General features: G+C 45.5%; 1 protein-coding gene across 1 annotated transcript; it reads left to right on the forward strand.

Annotated features, from left to right (window-relative positions):
• The first annotated feature begins 9095 nt into the window (after positions 1-9095).
• LOC135500363 (carboxypeptidase N subunit 2-like) lies at positions 9096-11974 on the forward strand. Its single transcript, XM_064791794.1, has 2 exons — positions 9096-9141; positions 9632-11974. Exons 1-2 carry the CDS (start codon positions 9136-9138, stop codon positions 11690-11692), a joined length of 2067 nt encoding a protein of 688 aa, XP_064647864.1. The 5' UTR covers positions 9096-9135; the 3' UTR covers positions 11693-11974.
• The last annotated feature ends 6390 nt before the right edge of the window (positions 11975-18364 follow it).

Below are 18364 nucleotides of genomic sequence, written 5' to 3' on the forward strand. Positions count from 1 at the left end.
AAGCGGGAAATTGTTTTGCATCTTAAAAACTCGAAAAATAGCTGCGTTTTCTTATAATCATCAGAGGGTGTCATGTTCATCTCCTGATTATGTATCTTATGAATTCACTTTGCCAATATTGTAAAAGGGCAAATTTAAAACCCACTTTGAAAATGAAATTGGTACAGATGGCACAATAGTCGGCATTCGGTCAAGCTTGTACGTGTAATGAAAACAGAAAAATGTGCTTGTCTACAACAACGGCTTCATGGCATAGTGGGTAAGGCGGCAAGGATCAAGTAAGGAGGGTTCCGAGTTCGAAACCGCTCGATGAATATTTTTCATTTTTTCTTTACACAAGAGCGTGTCTGTTACAACTTGTTGTTTGTGCAGTCAAGTGAGACCAGTCGCTGGGTGTCTATCATGTTTCAAGTGCAGTTGGACGTTTGGTGGTCGGGTGCTTAGCCGTTAGGTTTTTTGCATGCATATCAGCTTTGACCTAGGAATTTTCTAATCCCATCATCATCATCATCATCATCATCATCATCATCATCATCATCATCATCATCATCATCATCATCATCATCATCATCATCATCATCATCATCACATAAGGCAACGTGGCCAAGATTTGGGCCTTTGCCAAATGCAACAGTTCCAGATAATTTTAATCTAGCCACAGTTTTATAATTGAATAGAATCACGTACAGAAACCGCTCATCTACATCTCCATCATGATGGCGAAACTTCCAGGCGGATATCACTGACATATTGGTTAGAGTATCGTGCTCTAAATCGTAGGGTCACGGGTTCGACTCTCGGACGGATCACTACTGGCTTTTTGCATTTGTGTCCTTTAACAGGGCACTTGACCCTACTGGTTTCTTTCTATCCGTCCGGGATTCGAACCTTGCTCGTAGAGATGGTCAGGTTGTGAAGCCAGTCTTAAGTACTAAATAAATCAACTTGGAAGGAGATTCAATAATATTAGAATGTTGAGTGTACTTTACGATTTCAAAATGTCATGTTGTGCTCGCGCAGATTACGTTTAAAGATCTGCTCGCTACTCTGAGAGCGATATTACCTCAGGGGAAGTATGTCATTAAAGGATCAGTCCATTAAATGCTGAATTGTTTAAAGATTATTTCTCGTCTCTAATGTCTCGGGGTGCGCACAAAGCGGAACTTACTTGTGACCGGTAAAATACGGTTACGTCGAAAGATGAAGCCATTCGGCGGGTGTGACGCTGCAATGAATAGCAATACCAGCTTGGTAAAACCACGCGCCTCCCGGCCAGATTTCGTGATATCTGGCCGGTCGATTGCTGTAGACGTAGCTACATTCCAGCCTTGCTTCAGGAATTGGAGGAGGCGAAGAATGACTTGGGACGAGGCTGGAACATCTTTTCTAAAAATCACGTGCAGCGGTCATTTTTTCATGGACAGGTCGGTTAATTCAGCCAGCCGCCACATGCCCAAGTTGTGGGGCAAACGAACACCAACTCGAGTAAACGCGGGGCAAGTAATGGAACGCGCCAATATTGTAAACAAGATCACGCTTTCGTAGCAACTGATCTTACCAAGAAACTGGTTCAACAAAACCCTGTCATAGATAGAACGAATTGGATATATGACGTCAAGCCCAGCACGTGGGACATGCCAACACAGTCAATGCCGACCACACTCAATGATTCGGGGAGGAAAGTGTAATAACATTCTCTCGGCTTCTCACGCATATCAATAAAGCATCTAAGCTGAAATCTATATCATTAAGTCCGTATCAAAGATATACTTGTGCCAAGCAACGAATTCACTGCGGGTTCCGGCAGCGAGTTATATATCATCGCACTTACTGGTTTCTGCGGCAATTGCTTTCACAGTTTGATGTCTGGTGCCCCCTTCAGGCCCTCACTCCATTTGCTCTCGCCATGCTATGTGCCATGTGATTCTAGGATTTGGTTTTATGAAGAGTCTCGATCGTAGCCAAGTGGGATCACCGATGGCTACCAGGCAACTGGCCCCACATTTGATCCCTGTGTGAACCAAGGATTGTATTTCCGGATGAACCAGCGTGTATTTCTAGGAACTGAAATCCCTTGCTCTTCACAGTCAACCGAATGAGATGTAAACCCTGTATTTCTGGATAAACCGGCGTGACTTTTAAGGAACTAAAATTCCTAGCTCTTCACAGGTTTTCGAATAAGAGCTCAAATTGAGGATCCTTATATCCCGTGTCTATGCCAGAGCAAACAAACGTGGGAAACCTACCACATTTATCCTTTGTGTTTTTGTGATTTGGCTGTTTTATCGTGGAAGCTGACGCTATTAAATAATGATTGCTGGTTTTTGATTCTAATGTAAACAGTATAAAAACTACAACATGGCGTCATAAAGGCAGAAAATAATGACTCGCTGAACAAACACTTTTTTCAAACCAAATTAAGACTTCAATTACAACGAATCACTATCAGTCTCATGCAGCAATTAGCTATTAGCAATTAGCTTCCTGTCACAACTACTGATTTGTCTTGTTGGTGTCGTTATTATCAAGTTTTGCCCTGACAATAAGAGAGTAGGACAATGGAAATTTAGGCCAAAGTGCGAGCGGGCTTTGTTTAAAGACAATAGACGGTGTATTAGATTAGGCCTGAATTCTTTTAGCTGCGATGGGATTTAGGCCTAGGTGCGAGCGGGCTTTGTTTAAAGACAATAGACCGTGTATTGGGCTAGGCCTGAATTCTTTTAGCTGCGATGGGATTTTAGGCCTAGGTGCGAGCGGGCTTTGTTTAAAGACAATAGACCGTGTATTGGGCTAGGCCTGAATTCTTTTAGCTGCGATGGGAATTTAGGCCGAGGTGCGAGCGGGCTTTCTTTAAAGACAATAGACCGTGTATTGGGCTCGATCTCAATTCTTTTAGCTACGATGGGAATTTAGGCCTCGGTGTGAGCGGGCTTTGTTCAAAGACAATAGACCGTGTATTTGGCGAGGTTTGGATTCTTTCACTGGGCGGTAAGGGGCTGAATAACCAAATGTATTCCTGCAATCATACCGTACGGCTTGCAATAACGTGTCGATTTCACAATTGTAACGGTGTCTTACCTCAAAGGATCATATTACTTATTCAAGCTTCTCTCAAAAGTTACCAATCTGGCCAGATTGGTGAAAACATTGCTGGTTATTTCCCCATGGTAGGTCATTACCATTTTAGATTCGGGATGAATGATTTAAGGAAACCTTATTAAGCCGGATTGCTTTTGCTGTATAAGTAGGCCGGGCCTCTCGGGAAATGATCGGGGCAAGTAAAATTGGGAGGTGTTGAGATATGCTCCAGTTAAAATATTCTGAATTTGGCCCATGATACATGCCGTGGCTGGATTATGATAAGGAATGGAATATGTAGGATTCGCCCCCGCTATCCGCATCGTCGTAAGCTTCTCAGCACCTTACTTCACAAGGGGTTTTTTTTACTAAATTTCTCCTGCGGTGTAGATATATTACACGACCACTTTTTACAACTCTCTACAAATTTTGCTGCGGTTTCTCTTCAAAAGGATGAACTTTCATTGACAGTCGCTTCTCCCCTCCGCCCCGATCACTCATCAGATGGCGTTCGTGTAGCCATTGAATTGGAGACGACCGTCTGATATTCTAAAAGCCCTTTATTGTCAGAATTTAGTACCTAGTGCTAGATAAGGTGAAGTAGCACAGCTTCCAATTTCTCTGTCGTTATATAGTTTTGATTGCTTCGTAACAGGTCCTGTGTACGAGGTTTGCTGAGATCTGAATTGGGTTAACTGGAAGTGGTGACATCTGGCGTATTAATAAAGTAACTTTATCTAGCCGGGCGACAGCATGGTTTGTCAGTGTCTATAGTCTCCCTTTAAAACATGATTTCACTGGTATAACCACTTGGCAGAAACGAAGGAAATAGAGAAGTATAATACTGAACAATAACAATCGTAGCTTAACTTCTTGATCGTATCTCAAACCTATTGGGAGTATCGGTACAAAAATAACAGGTCGCAATTGTGAAAACGTCAAATCAAATTGTAATCAAGTAGTTCGTGGCAGCAGTCAATAAAGTGCGTGCAACTTGTCGTTAAACGTCCGACCTGAAACAATAATTAGCACCGTCTGACTCGTTTGTATCAAGGGAGCGTCTCAAAATGTGTGACGCAAATCGAGTGTACAGTGGAACCCCGGTAACATGACACTCATGGGACCGACGTTGAATGGTCGCGTTACCGGGGTGGTCGCGTGTATAGTGAAGTTGAAAATCCGGGAACAAAATGCATGATTAGGTTTTCCCGCCAAAATTGTTGAACTTATTTCATCAGTTCAAAATTCTGAAAAATTTTCGAAAACAAAAACACATTTGGGACTGATGATGTTTCTTCATTTTGAGCAGAAAAAAAGAAGTGAAAAAAAAAATTTTTGACTTGGAAATTTGTTCATCCTTCAGAGGTAATTTTTTTCATAAGATCAAAATTCTGAAAAATTTTCAAAGACAAAACACTTTTTGGACTGATGATGTTTCTTCTATTAGAGCATTATGCACTTTTTAACGGTTTTAGTTTGGCGAAAAGTGACATTTCCTCTTCGATTTCTCTCATCAATGATAATATTTTCCGATTTTGCGAATCCGCGAAAGTAAAAATGCCCGAAAATGTCGCGGCCTACTGCACAGGGAGTCTTATCTCCTAATTGTGGAAAGCATTTGGAGTAAATTGACTTCACGATATATTTGAGTCGTTCCTTATTCGCTTTGTTACTCCATCGTAACGAAAGCAACTAAGAACTGCGAGTCGATTGAAAGGTCTAATGAAGTGGAAAATGCATTCTCAAGACATCGCACTTGATTAACATTCGGGATTAATCTTGTCAGAGCATGTACGGTGAGGATTTGTCAACTACAGTTTTTTTCACGAAGTTCAGTTTTGAATTTCGACTCAGTATCTTTAGTATTTTATTTGACAAAAATTGGAACGACAGGAAAAAGATTTCGCTTGGAAATAAGTTCTCGTGAGGTTACGATTAAATCTGTTGCATACAAGGTCGCCATGCGCCAAATATACACCACGTGACGTCATATACATATACTCCCTATATCCTTCTGGATATGATCCAACATATCTGATTCCATGATCTCTGATATTTATTCAATCTCGACAGAAACATTTTATCTGCTCTCGTCTTTTTCTAAAGAACTCTTCTCATGATAAAGTCACTATAACTCATTTACAACTTCTTAGAAATGTTCGATGGCTATCATTTTATGTGAGGCATGTACTGAATGCGTGACAAAATGCTGACTTATTATCAGCTGATGGCAAAAAACGCGACCGTAATTGTTTCCTGACCACTTCGGCCTATACTGGCCTAAGGAGTGAGATAAATGAACTCGTGACGGCATGCCTGGGTTATCACTGATAATGAAACTATACCTGACTACTCATATTTCTGCTCGTCATATACACAGAACCAGTTTGTTGTCATATCTGAAAGAATACCTACCGAGAAGGATTGAGACATGGCGGTAAGATGATAGAAGGTTCCGCAAGCCTTACGAAGAGCTACGAACGACGAAGTATAAATTCCTACTTAAACTAAGTACGTATGTAAGTGATGGTTTACGAGTGCCACGTAGAATTCGAACAGGATTTGATGACACCACACACATTCGTACTCAATACTTCGTCGCTCGTAAGCAGGGGTGTAGCTAGCGAGGGGGAGGAGGTGGGAATGATGGTGAAAACACGATTGGTGACCTCGTGAATCGTATGTAGCCCACTCTTTCTAAATGATTTGTTCGTTCTTCATGTCACGCGTGAAAAGTGAACAGTGCCACGTTTCATTTGAAAACGTAAACGCCTTAGGCGCCATTTCATCAACATGATCGAGGCCGGTGAATGTGTCCTCTCCTTAACTGTTCTGCAACGGGCATCCCAACGATCCAATGAAGGCAGTGTCTTTTGCAAACCTTTCATCTGCAGGTATGTGGTTCCCCATGTCTCGGCACCTGAGAGTAGTGCGGTGATTATCACGGCATTGTAGATTCGCCTTTCGCCTGGGGAATGGATACTTCTTTTTCGTCTTTTCGTTCGCTGGACATTCACTCCAGGTCTGTTGATAAAGTCAACTGTTCTGCGGAGCTGTTCGAATGCCTTGTCTCCATAAAGCTGGCTATGTAGGCGAATTCCTTCAGGCCTAATGTTCTTCCAAACGCAGAACGAATTGTTCCATGACTCTTTGTTTTCCAGGTGTGTCGTGAAGGACTGATCCTGGTGGCTTTCCTACAGTGCATCTTCCTCTGTACTGACCTACACGCCCATGACCCTCCGAGAATGAATGAAAGCAGCGACCGCAGGACCGCTTTCTTTCCTGGGCTACCAGTGCAGTGTACGGTCACCAAAACTACTGAAGGAACGACCCTCGACTGCAACGCTCTTCCATTCAGTGAAATTCTTCAAACCATGCGAGGAATTGGTAATGACCTGGTTGTCATCAGAGTCGGATTCTGCTTGCCAATAACACCAGTGAGTCTAAATGCATCATGTTTTTCCAGCAACACCAACCTGACTGACATAGTTTTGTTGAATTGTGGTGTGGTGACTATCGCACATGGTGCTTTCCTCGCGCTTCGACACCTGAATACACTAGGTTTGCACTCAAATATGATGTCCACGGTCACCACCGACATGCTTGCGGGGCTTCGTCATCTCAAAACATTAGAACTTGGTGACAACCTTATCTCGGATTTAACAACAGAGACATTTGTGAATTTGAGGAAGCTAACATATCTCAGCGTTGCCAACAACCGCATCGTGAGGATTGAACGTAGTGCGTTTAAGGGCCTGGCGAAGCTGAAGAAACTTTCACTGAAATCGAATATAATACGTCAAATTGATCAGGATGCGTTCAGTGGACTTCACAGCTTGGATGTTCTGGACTTAAGCAACAATGACATACAATTTTTTCAGAAGGAGACCTTTAAGACAGTTGAAAACCTGACATCGCTATTTTTGGCCAGGAATCCTGACTTATGGTTAAAAGACTATTCATTCAAAGACCTTAGGAGGTTAGAGAACCTATTTCTAGGTTTAAGCAACATGGGATCGATCGTTATAATAGAACCGAGGGTTTTTGCCGGACTAAGAAATCTCAGGCACCTCGAACTAAATGGGATAAGTATGACACCTTGGGAGGACAGTGATCCTAGTGATTTATTCACGGATCAGAGGGCGTCTTTGAGACATTTAGATCTCCGGGATACCCGCCTCACTAACCGTTTGTTAGAAATGTTAAAGAACCTTACACATGTGGAGAGGCTTCGGTTGGGTAATAACGACCTTCTCTACATCAAGCAAGACTCGTTACCAAAGGTAGCTAGGAATGGTTCGCTCGAGCTTAACAACAATAAGATCAGTTACATTGACGGAGATGCGTTTGAGGGAATGCAAAAGGAGTCGGTTACGTTGAGGAGAAATCCGCTAGACTGTAGCTGCAAACATGCCCGCTTTTCCCGTTGGTTGCAAAGTGTTGGAGGTGCTATAGTGAAGGACCGTGATCAGTTGATGTGTAGAAGTCCGATTGACTTGTCTGAAACGAGGGTGATGGACTATGATCCGTATTGGTGGCAGTGCAGCCAATATATGCCACTGGTTGCATTGATTTCCACCGTTGGTTTTCTCCTGATTGTGACTCTGGTAATACTAATCGTCTATTGCAATCGGATTAACCTGAAGCACTGGCTTCTCGAAAGGCGAGTTGCGTCCATGCCGAATGACGAAGAGCAGGATGCGGAACAGCCAACCGAAAGTGGCCCTCTCCTTAACCCAGTTCTGTGCAGGAATGCGTTGAGGCAGGGCAAAACCGGCGCGTATATAATCCACGACATCTACGAAAGACACCTGCTGGAGTGGGTGAACAAGTACCTAGAGGACCAGTTATTCAACCATCCAATGAAAATCACTCTCCAGTTCCCGGCAGGCCCGGAAGTTATTCCGCTGTGGAAGCAAGTCAAAGACTTCAGTTCCCAGGTCAACGCCTTCCTCGTCCTCGTCAACGACCAATTCTTGGCGAACCATTGGCCGGAGATTGCCGAGAAGAGCGGTGTGGAGAACATCATGAAGTGTGTGTTCGTGCTTCACGGGAAGAAGACAAGTGAGCTGCCCAAGGAGATGAAGCGATTGCAGTGTCCGTGCTTCCGGTGGCCGGAAACTGGGACGCGGTTTACGACACTGGAACGAGAACGGGATCAGTTCTGGAAGCAGGTACGCCTTGCAGTGAAGGCGACCATTAAGTGAGACACGTCATTCCAATAATGATGACGAAAGTTGTTACATTAGAAATACTTCGCATCGAGGAGCCATAAGATGGCAAAAAGGCGTATAAGAAAGGTGGCCCTCTTATATATTAACAAATGTACCATTATAGGGTTGTACAAAACGTTCGATAACAGGAATGCTTGAATATCCAAGAACTTAGAAAGAGTGAGTTACAAACGTCTGGTATAACTTTTCTCTCGTTCTCTCCATTGGGCCATTAGATGGAGTGTAATGTAAAGTGGTCAACTCGTTCTCTCCATTGGGCCATTAGATGGAGTGTAATGTAAAGTGGTCAAAGTGGAAGTCTAATAACTATCAACTTATTCATTCTGTCTGTTTTGGCTTGAAGGTCTCCATATATGTATATACTCAACCTAAATCGATCTATCGGGAAATATGAATATCTGAGCTCTTCATACGTTAAGTACCAGGATGTAAACGCTACGTACACGTATATCACAACTCACAGCATTTTGTTCGTTACTCAGATTCATGATATTTGAATTATCCACTCAAACGAGACATGACCATTGATTTACTAGTTGCTCACACAACATCATGGGTTGCGCTCTTGCCATGCACTTCCCGATTGGGACTTGATGCTTTCCACGTTAACAGGTCGCGAAGACTTTCCTAAGTGTCTTTTATCACATTTCCTCCAATGCTTCCGCTAAGGCTGAGACATGTATCGAATGCATGACAATAACATCAGTGTCTGCCAACCCGATATAGTCATGAACAGGACAGGGGCAGCCTATCGCGGACGCATCATCAGTCTGCTGACAAAGTTGAAACAAGAAGGACATCCAAAGATTCAATCAATGGTAGAATGGCGGTAAGATATTCATTACGTTAATTTGCCCCTTGCCTCACAGTTAAATGAATTCAGGCCTAGCCCAATACACGGTCTATTGTCTTTAAAGAAAGCCCGCTCGCACCTCGACCTAAAATCGCATCGAAGCTAAAATAATTAAGGCCCAGCCCAATACACGGTCTATTGTCTTTCAACAAAGCCCGCTCGCAACTCGGCCTAAAATCCCATCGAAGCTAAAATGATTAAGGCCTAGCCCCAATACACGGTCTATTGTTTTGTTAAAAGTTTAAACAAAGCCCGCTCGCTCCTTAGCCTTACTTATTCCTATTACAGTTTTATCGAGTGGTTATCGGGGAAAATCTTGACAACACCGAGCCCGATGGGTGGTCGATACGCCTAAATGAACATGGTCAAATAAAGATAAGACCAGTTTTTTCACGAAATATCTGAAGGCTACGGGTTTGGAGAGATCTACATCCATTAATAAAAAGTTCTTTCTTCGATTCTTCAGATTCATCGCCAAGAACTAGCCTTGTGTTTTGTGTTGCTGTGCATCATTCCCTGCACTGATCTACATGTTCGCCGACTGCCGGGAACGGGGAGTGATAATGACCTTGGTACCGGTACTGCTTTACCCCCTGACGTACCGCCTCAATGTAAAGTCACCAAAGCTGCGGAAGGAACGAAACTCGAATGTCAGGATGGACGATTCAGTATAATACTACAGGCGATCCGAGCAATTGGGAATGAAATTGTTGTCATCAACGTCTTAGACTGTGCGCCAATGGAACCAGTGAGTCTAAATGCGTCCTGCTTCATCAACAACACCAACTTGATGGAATTATGTTTTTCCAATTGTGGTGTAATGAATATCGCAGCTGGAACATTCACAAATCTTAAACGTCTAGCTACACTCGATGTGAGCAGAAATGACATTTCAACTGTTGGCGGAGACATCTTTTCAGGTCTTACACATCTGAGAAGCCTAGAACTGAGTTATAACAATATTTCTTCTTTGTCAGGTAGAATATTTGTGCATATGGGCAATCTCAAGCTTCTAAATCTAGAAAGAAACAAAATCAATCATATTAGGAATCGTACGTTTCATGGTCTGTCAAAGCTCAAAATCCTTCAACTGAGATATAATCGCATACACAACTTACATCCTCTGGCGTTTAGTGGGCTTCATAGTTTGGAAGAACTTGGTTTAACCTCCAACAAGATCGCATATATTCCGAAAGGGATATTTAAACCAGTTGAAAACCTTACATCGTTATACTTGGGCAGGAATGAATTATTACGACTCGATGATTATGCATTCAGACACCTCAAGAAATTAGAAAAACTGTTTTTATTTGAAAATGTATTGGCTTTCAGTAAATACCTGAACCTTGAACCAAAGATTTTCGCTGGACTGAAGAACTTAAAATTACTCGAATTATCTGGGGTAGACCTGACGAACTTGGAAGATTCGGACATCAGAACTCTTTTCTATGATCAGAGGGAGTCACTGAAAGGATTATACCTCGGTGATACTCGCCTTACTAATAATTTATTAGTGATGGCAAAGGACCTGACACATTTGAAGGAGCTATGGCTTAGCCATAATCGACTCACCCATATCGAGCAATCTTTGCTACCAAAAATTGGCGAATTTGGCCAACTGTTTATGGACAACAACAAAATTGTTTACATAGACGAACATGTATTTGAGGCAATGGACAGCACATTAGACGTAACGTTGATGGGGAATTCGCTGGCTTGCAGCTGCAAGCATGCAGGCTTTTCCCGTTGGTTGCAAAGTGCGCAAGGATCAGCCGTGCATGACCGTGATAACGTTTATTGTGAAAGTCCGAAATTAATGTACGGAACGTTGGTGATGGACTATGATCCGTATTGGTGGCAGTGCAGCCAATATATGCCACTGGTTGCATTGATTTCCACCGTTGGTTTTCTCCTGATTGTGACTCTGGTAATACTAATCGTCTATTGCAATCGGATTAACCTGAAGCACTGGCTTCTCGAAAGGCGAGTTGCGTCCATGCCGAATGACGAAGAGCAGGATGCGGAACAGCCAACCGAAAGTGGCCCTCTCCTTAACCCAGCACTGTGCAGGAATTCGTTGAGGCAGGGCAAAACCGGCGCGTATATAATCCACGACATCTACGAAAGATACCTGCTGGAGTGGGTGAACAAGTACCTAGAGGACCAGTTATTCAACCATCCAATGAAAATCACTCTCCAGTTCCCGGCAGGCCCGGAAGTTATTCCGCTGTGGAAGCAAGTCAAAGACTTCAGTTCCCAGGTCAACGCCTTCCTCGTCCTCGTCAACGACCAATTCTTGGCGAACCATTGGCCGGAGATGGCCGAGAAGAGCGGTGTGGAGAACATCATGAAGTGCGTGTTCGTGCTTCACGGGAAGAAGACAAGTGAGCTGCCCAAGGAGATGAAGCGATTGCAGTGTCCGTGCTTCCGGTGGCCGGAAACTGGGACGCGGTTTACGACACTGGAACGAGAACGGGATCAGTTCTGGAAGCAGGTACGCCTTGCAGTGAAGGCGACCATAAAGTGAGACACGTCATACCAATAATGATGACGAAAGTTGTTACATTAGAAGTATTTCACAATCTATGGTTGTCCTCTCATATATTATTCAAGGTACCATTATATGGTTGTATAATAGATTAAAAAAGGACTGATTGAATATCCAAGACTGGACTAGAATGACAACGAGTTTTTTTTAGCAAGTTTTTTCTCTCTCTCTCTCTCAAAGGCACATTTGGTGGCAGTAGCCTTGCATTCATCTTGAGAGAGAACCTTGCAAGCACTTACTTCTTTCTTCGAACGAAAGCAAAACTAGTAAAAGAGAACGATTTGTGAAAGTGATCATGACACGACAGGCTATCGTAGTTCTTATTTCGTCGTTCGTAGGTGTTGCGAAGCCTGCCGATTCGCTCTATAATGCTTCCAACGCATCAACAGGGGAAGCACAACCTAACCGAAGTTGACTGGTACTATACCGTCAGTCATTAAGACCAAATCACCGCTCACAGCAGGCCAACTGCCCCCAGATGAGACATTCTTGCTCTGATTTAGAAAACGGGCGGTACGTGCTGACGATAACGATGATCGGCCTGATCCGCCTCTACTAGAGTGGAAACTACGCACCATTTATCCGACCATATTCCCTCGTCAAAGAAAAATCTAAAAGGTTTGCGCCGTTGGTTTAGAATAAGAAGTTTGAAGTTGAATTAAAAAATATGATTGCGTCAATATGTAGTATAAATATCAACATTGCCGTTGTGTGGACAGGTAAACAAACTCCAATACATTACATGTACATAGCAAGTTTCAGTAAAGCTCCATGCATAAGAACTTCACTGCCGCGCTGAGTATAACTACATTTCTATATTCCTGACCTCACGAATACGAACGACGTACCCCTTAATGAAAGTTTTTCAGAAATAGGTAATGATATGATGCAGAAATCAGCTGAGAGGAACACAACTTGACAACTCCGTAAAGGGAGATAAGAGGCTCTAGCCAGTTCGGTCAGATTGAGTCACACAAAATTGCTGATAGAGGTCTCTCCTGTCTGACTATATCTGGAAGGTACTCATGTTTGTATGAGGAATATTACCATCCCCGAACACAATCTAGGTCGCTAACCACAAACCAGGTCCCTAACTGCGCATACTGGTCATCTGACAACTACAAATTCGACCCCCCCCCCCCATCTTCCTTATCTACATCCCAGCTCCTAACATGAACCCTTCTAATCATCATTGTAATGGCGAGTGTACTTGAAACTTGAAACAATAGAGAGTTCAAGAGATTGTCACGTCAACGCTACGAAAGCGATGACTACTTTCTTACAGTATAGACCTACTTTACAAGAAGATGGTGTCACCATAAGCGCTTATGCAGTCTTCGCTTGACGATCTCTTGATTAAGCACTCTATTGTTATTTTACCCCTGAACCTTTACATTCTATGACATGAACTGTGTTACAATCCCCCCCCCCTCCCGTTTGCGTGATCACTACGTGTCATCCCTTTAAAGCTGATTTGCATGCACAAAACCAGAGCGTCCCATGCGGCAATAGTAAGAAATTCAAACGATCGAAAGGTCCTTCTGAATACGGCCTGAAACATGATAGACCTCCAATGCTTTTATGCGCTTGATTTCACAAACCAGCAAGCCACAGGACGATGCGGAGAGTCTCGGAGAATTATGGAAGAGAAAAAAATCAAAATCTTCTCCAGGGATTCGAACCCGGGAACACGGGCTCAGAATACGAACGCTATAACCGTCTGAGCTAAAGGGGCTTTCTTGTGAATTGCTGCCAGCAAATATATCTTATATGAATGGCGATTATGCTTTATTTTTGAGAGACGAACCAGAACATTCTATAAAGGGGTATGAAACGACAGGCAGCCTAGTGGCCTTGAGGATAAGAGCGTTGGTAAATAAAACCAGAGGTCTCGAGTTCGAGTCCCCGATGAGAGGACCTTTTTATTTTTTTCCTCCCAGAATTCTCTGCGAAGGTCCGCATCGTCCCACGGCTTGCTGGTTTGTGAAATCAAGCGCATCGAAGCATTTGAGGTCTATCATGTTTCAGGCCGTATTCAGAAGGACCTTTCGGTCGTTTGAATGTCTTACTATTGCCGCACGGGGTGCTCTGGTTTTGTGCATGCAGTTCAGCTTTAACTGGGCTGTGACTTGTAAACAAACACAATGTTTTAATCCCTTGTATACATGCTTCCCGAATTTGGTGGCTTGCATTGGAACTGACTTTTTCCCCCTTGTCCGTCATCAAAGGCATTCAAGTGTGTTGGTCAACCATGACTATCTCCTTTGTCCATCCACCATAAGGCCTAGTATCCCCTTATGACATCACTATTTCGGTCACTCAGCGCCCCATTTCTAGAAAGGTGTATACTAGTCTTCCTGTTTGGAAGTGTGAGGTAATTGGGTGGACGTCTGGTGGTGTAGTGTGTCATAATGAGCAAGAATGGTGTAGTGTACGGTATGACAAACATGAAGAATTTGCAGCTGAGCATCAGTGATAAGAAACAAAGGTGTATAACTGTGTGTATAACATCATATCCGATCAATCATAAACAGGCGGACATTTTGATATGATAAAAGAAGTTTGATGATTTATCGTATGGTGTTGTGTGGTTTCAAACACAAGTTACCGGCTGTGCAATATCACAAGTAACAAATCTATCTAGCTTATCCACAGATGATGCACATATGTCAGTGTAGCCTCTTGTTGGATTCTGTGAATTTCATGGATTACTTTCTAATGAATCATACAGTGCAATATGTATGATTGTGTTCAAGGGTCACCCTGAGAAAATCAGGGGCGCTGTTCGCTTATCTGGTCCTTTCTAACTGTACGGGTACGTCATGTCCATTCAGTGGACAATTTGCGAACATGTTGATCTGATCGTGAAATCTGATATAAAGTCAGTCTTCACACAATCAATGTTGAGTCACATTGACGTTTGTGCTTCAAATGGTGCCAGCATTCTTCTTCAATTGTGTCTCAGTCTAAATCCTATCACAGTAAGAATTTAGTTGCGAGTAGGCTTTGTTAAAAGAAAATAGACCGTGTATTGGGCAAGGCCTGAATTCTTTTAACTGTGATGTAATTCATGAATAACATAGAAATGTTTTGATTTGAAACTTACAGTAACGCACAACCAAAGACACAGACGCACTTACACTTCTTTGATTCATGTAATTCAACAAATAAAAATCATTGTTTACTTTGAGACAAATCTTTGACTGATGTACCGTTTGCAGACGGCAGGTGATGCCGCAGACCGCAGACAGCAGGTGATGCCGCAGACCGCAGACCGCAGGTGATGCCGCAGACCGCAGACGGCAGGTGATGCCGCAGACCGCAGACGGCAGGTGATGCCGCAGACCGCAGACAGCAGGTGATGCCGCAGACCGCAGACCGCAGGTGATGCCGCAGACCGCAGACGGCAGGTGATGCCGCAGACCGCAGACGGCAGGTGATGCCGCAGACCGCAGACTGCAGGTGATGCCGCAGACCGCAGACTGCAGGTGATGCCGCAGACCGCAGACGGCAGGTGATGCCGCAGACCGCAGACGGCAGGTGATGCGGCAGACCGCAGACGGCAGGTGATGCGGCAGACCGCAGACGGCAGGTGATGCCGCAGACCGCAGACGGCAGGTGATGCCGCAGACCGCAGACGGCAGGTGATGCCGCAGACCGCAGACGGCAGGTGATGCCGCAGACCGCAGACCGCAGGTGATGCCGCAGACCGCAGACCTTAGGTGATGCCGCAGACCGCAGACAGCAGGTGATGCCGCAGACCGCAGACCGCAGGTGATGCCGCAGACCGCAGACGGCAGGTGATGCCGCAGACCGCAGACCTTAGGTGATGCCGCAGACCGCAGACCGCAGGTGATGCCGCAGACCGCAGACCTTAGGTGATGCCGCAGACCGCAGACTGCAGGTGATGCCGCAGACCGCAGACAGCAGGTGATGCCGCAGACCGCAGACAGCAGGTGATGCCGCAGACCGCAGACCTTAGGTGATGCCGCAGACCGCAGACAGCAGGTGATGCCGCAGACCGCAGACGGCAGGTGATGCCGCAGACCGCAGACCGCAGGTGATGCCGCAGACCGCAGACGGCAGGTGATGCGGCAGACCGCAGACTGCAGGTGATGCCGCAGACCGCAGACCGCAGGTGATGCCGCAGACCGCAGACTGCAGGTGATGCCGCAGACCGCAGACCTTAGGTGATGCCGCAGACCGCAGACCGCAGGTGATGCCGCAGACCGCAGACGGCAGGTGATGCGGCAGACCGCAGACTGCAGGTGATGCCGCAGACCGCAGACGGCAGGTGATGCCGCAGACCGCAGACGGCAGGTGATGCCGCAGACCGCAGACGGCAGGTGATGCCGCAGACCGCAGACCGCAGGTGATGCCGCAGACCGCAGACCGCAGGTGATGCCGCAGACCGCAGACTGCAGGTGATGCCGCAGACCGCAGACGGCAGGTGATGCCGCAGACCGCAGACGGCAGGTGATGCCGCAGACCGCAGACGGCAGGTGATGCCGCAGACCGCAGACGGCAGGTGATGCCGCAGACCGCAGACCGCAGGTGATGCCGCAGACCGCAGACCGCAGGTGATGCCGCAGACCGCAGACTGCAGGTGATGCCGCAGACCGCAGACCGCAGGTGATGCCGCAGACCGCAGACCGCAGGTGATGCCGCAGACCGCAGACGGCAGGTGATGCCGCAGACCGCAGACCGCAGGTGATGCCGCAGACCGCAGACGGCAGGTGATGCCGCAGACCGCAGACGGCAGGTGATGCCGCAGACCGCAGACGGCAGGTGATGCCGCAGACCGCAGACCGCAGGTGATGCCGCAGACCGCAGACCGCAGGTGATGCCGCAGACCGCAGACTGCAGGTGATGCCGCAGACCGCAGACCGCAGGTGATGCCGCAGACCGCAGACTGCAGGTGATGCCGCAGACCGCAGACAGCAGGTGATGCCGCAGACCGCAGACCGCAGGTGATGCCGCAGACCGCAGACGGCAGGTGATGCGGCAGACCGCAGACTGCAGGTGATGCCGCAGACCGCAGACGGCAGGTGATGCCGCAGACCGCAGACTGCAGGTGATGCCGCAGACCGCAGACTGCAGGTGATGCCGCAGACCGCAGACGGCAGGTGATGCCGCAGACCGCAGACTGCAGGTGATGCCGCAGACCGCAGACTGCAGGTGATGCCGCAGACCGCAGACTGCAGGTGATGCCGCAGACCGCAGACCGCAGGTGATGCCGCAGACCGCAGACCGCAGGTGATGCGGCATTTTCTTATCGGACATCCCCGGTTCTATTTTATACGCTGCAGGCATAATTGGCCTGGTATTATGCTCTTAAAACGTTTGAGCAGCCAACAAAATCATGCACCCGATAGACAGGTACATACTAATTATAACTCCATCCAAACTCTGTTATTTTTATTCGATGAGTGTTGTCAGTTGGGATGGAGTTTGATCTCCATGTATTAAAAAGCCTTTGGGCATTCCTCACATGGTCAAAAAGTGTTTTTCGTAGGCCCATCTTCCCTACATGACCTTTCCTATCTATCTTCCCAACCCTCATTCCCACCAATAACGAACAATGATTGAGCGGCAGCTGGACGAGTGTAAACATTTCACAATCATCATAAAAACTATAAATACCGGCAGCACTTTGATCACTCGGGCAGAAAATGATGAGCTTGATTTGAAAAATCCGAGGCCTATGATCATTGGGCTGTTTGCAGCTGGGCTGTGACAGTATTTATTAGTCATTCATCATCTTGTTTTAAACTCCCAAGCAGATCATAAACGCAAAAGAATTACAAAGAACATACAACGAACTTGTCGTGGAAGTGGTGAACTATTCTTATTATCCAGAATGAAATGGCCAGGGCCATTGTGCTCACCTCATGTGGAGGAAAGATGGATAAAGAGCATGGTATTGTGTCATGTAGTGTTAGGTTTGATGTAGGTCCAAGCAATTACAATTTCCCCAAAATGGCCAATTTACAGTACATTCGACCTCTGTGACCTTGAAAAGTAGGTCAAATCAAAGAAGACCCGGGTGACACATTGAATGGTTGTTAGAATTAGATCTACCTATGATATAAAATTGGTGCCAATCGGGCAAGTCATTACTAGCAATAATGGCATTTTGAAGAATTTAGGATTTGGCCCCCTCCCTGCAGGCCAAACGGCAAATCAGATCGCACCAAACTTCAGTACCTGAGATCACCTGACCAAGGGGTACATGTGTACTTAATTTGTGATCAATAGTCATTGCAGTTAAGAAACGTGCCATAGTTACGGCCTGACGGCGAATTTATGCCATTTGACCTCTGTGACCTTGACAAGAAGGTCAAATTAAAAACATGTGTGACATATACTGTATCGTGGTTAGATGTACCCATGATATCAAATTGGTGGCAATCGGGCAAGAAGTTAAGGAATAATCACATTTTTAAGGTTTTTAGATTTTGCCCCCTGGTGGTCAAGTGGTGAATCATATTGGACCAAACTTTGGTCCCTGAGATCACCTGACTAAGGGGTAAATGTGTACCAAATTTGGTATCAATAGTCATTGCAGTTTAGAAACGTGCCATCGTTACATCCTAACGGCCGATTTACACCATTTGACCTCTGTGACCTTGAAAAGGAGGTCAAATCAAA

Source organism: Lineus longissimus, chromosome 16 (genome assembly GCF_910592395.1).
Source record: "Lineus longissimus chromosome 16, tnLinLong1.2, whole genome shotgun sequence".
NCBI lineage: Eukaryota > Metazoa > Nemertea > Pilidiophora > Heteronemertea > Lineidae > Lineus > Lineus longissimus.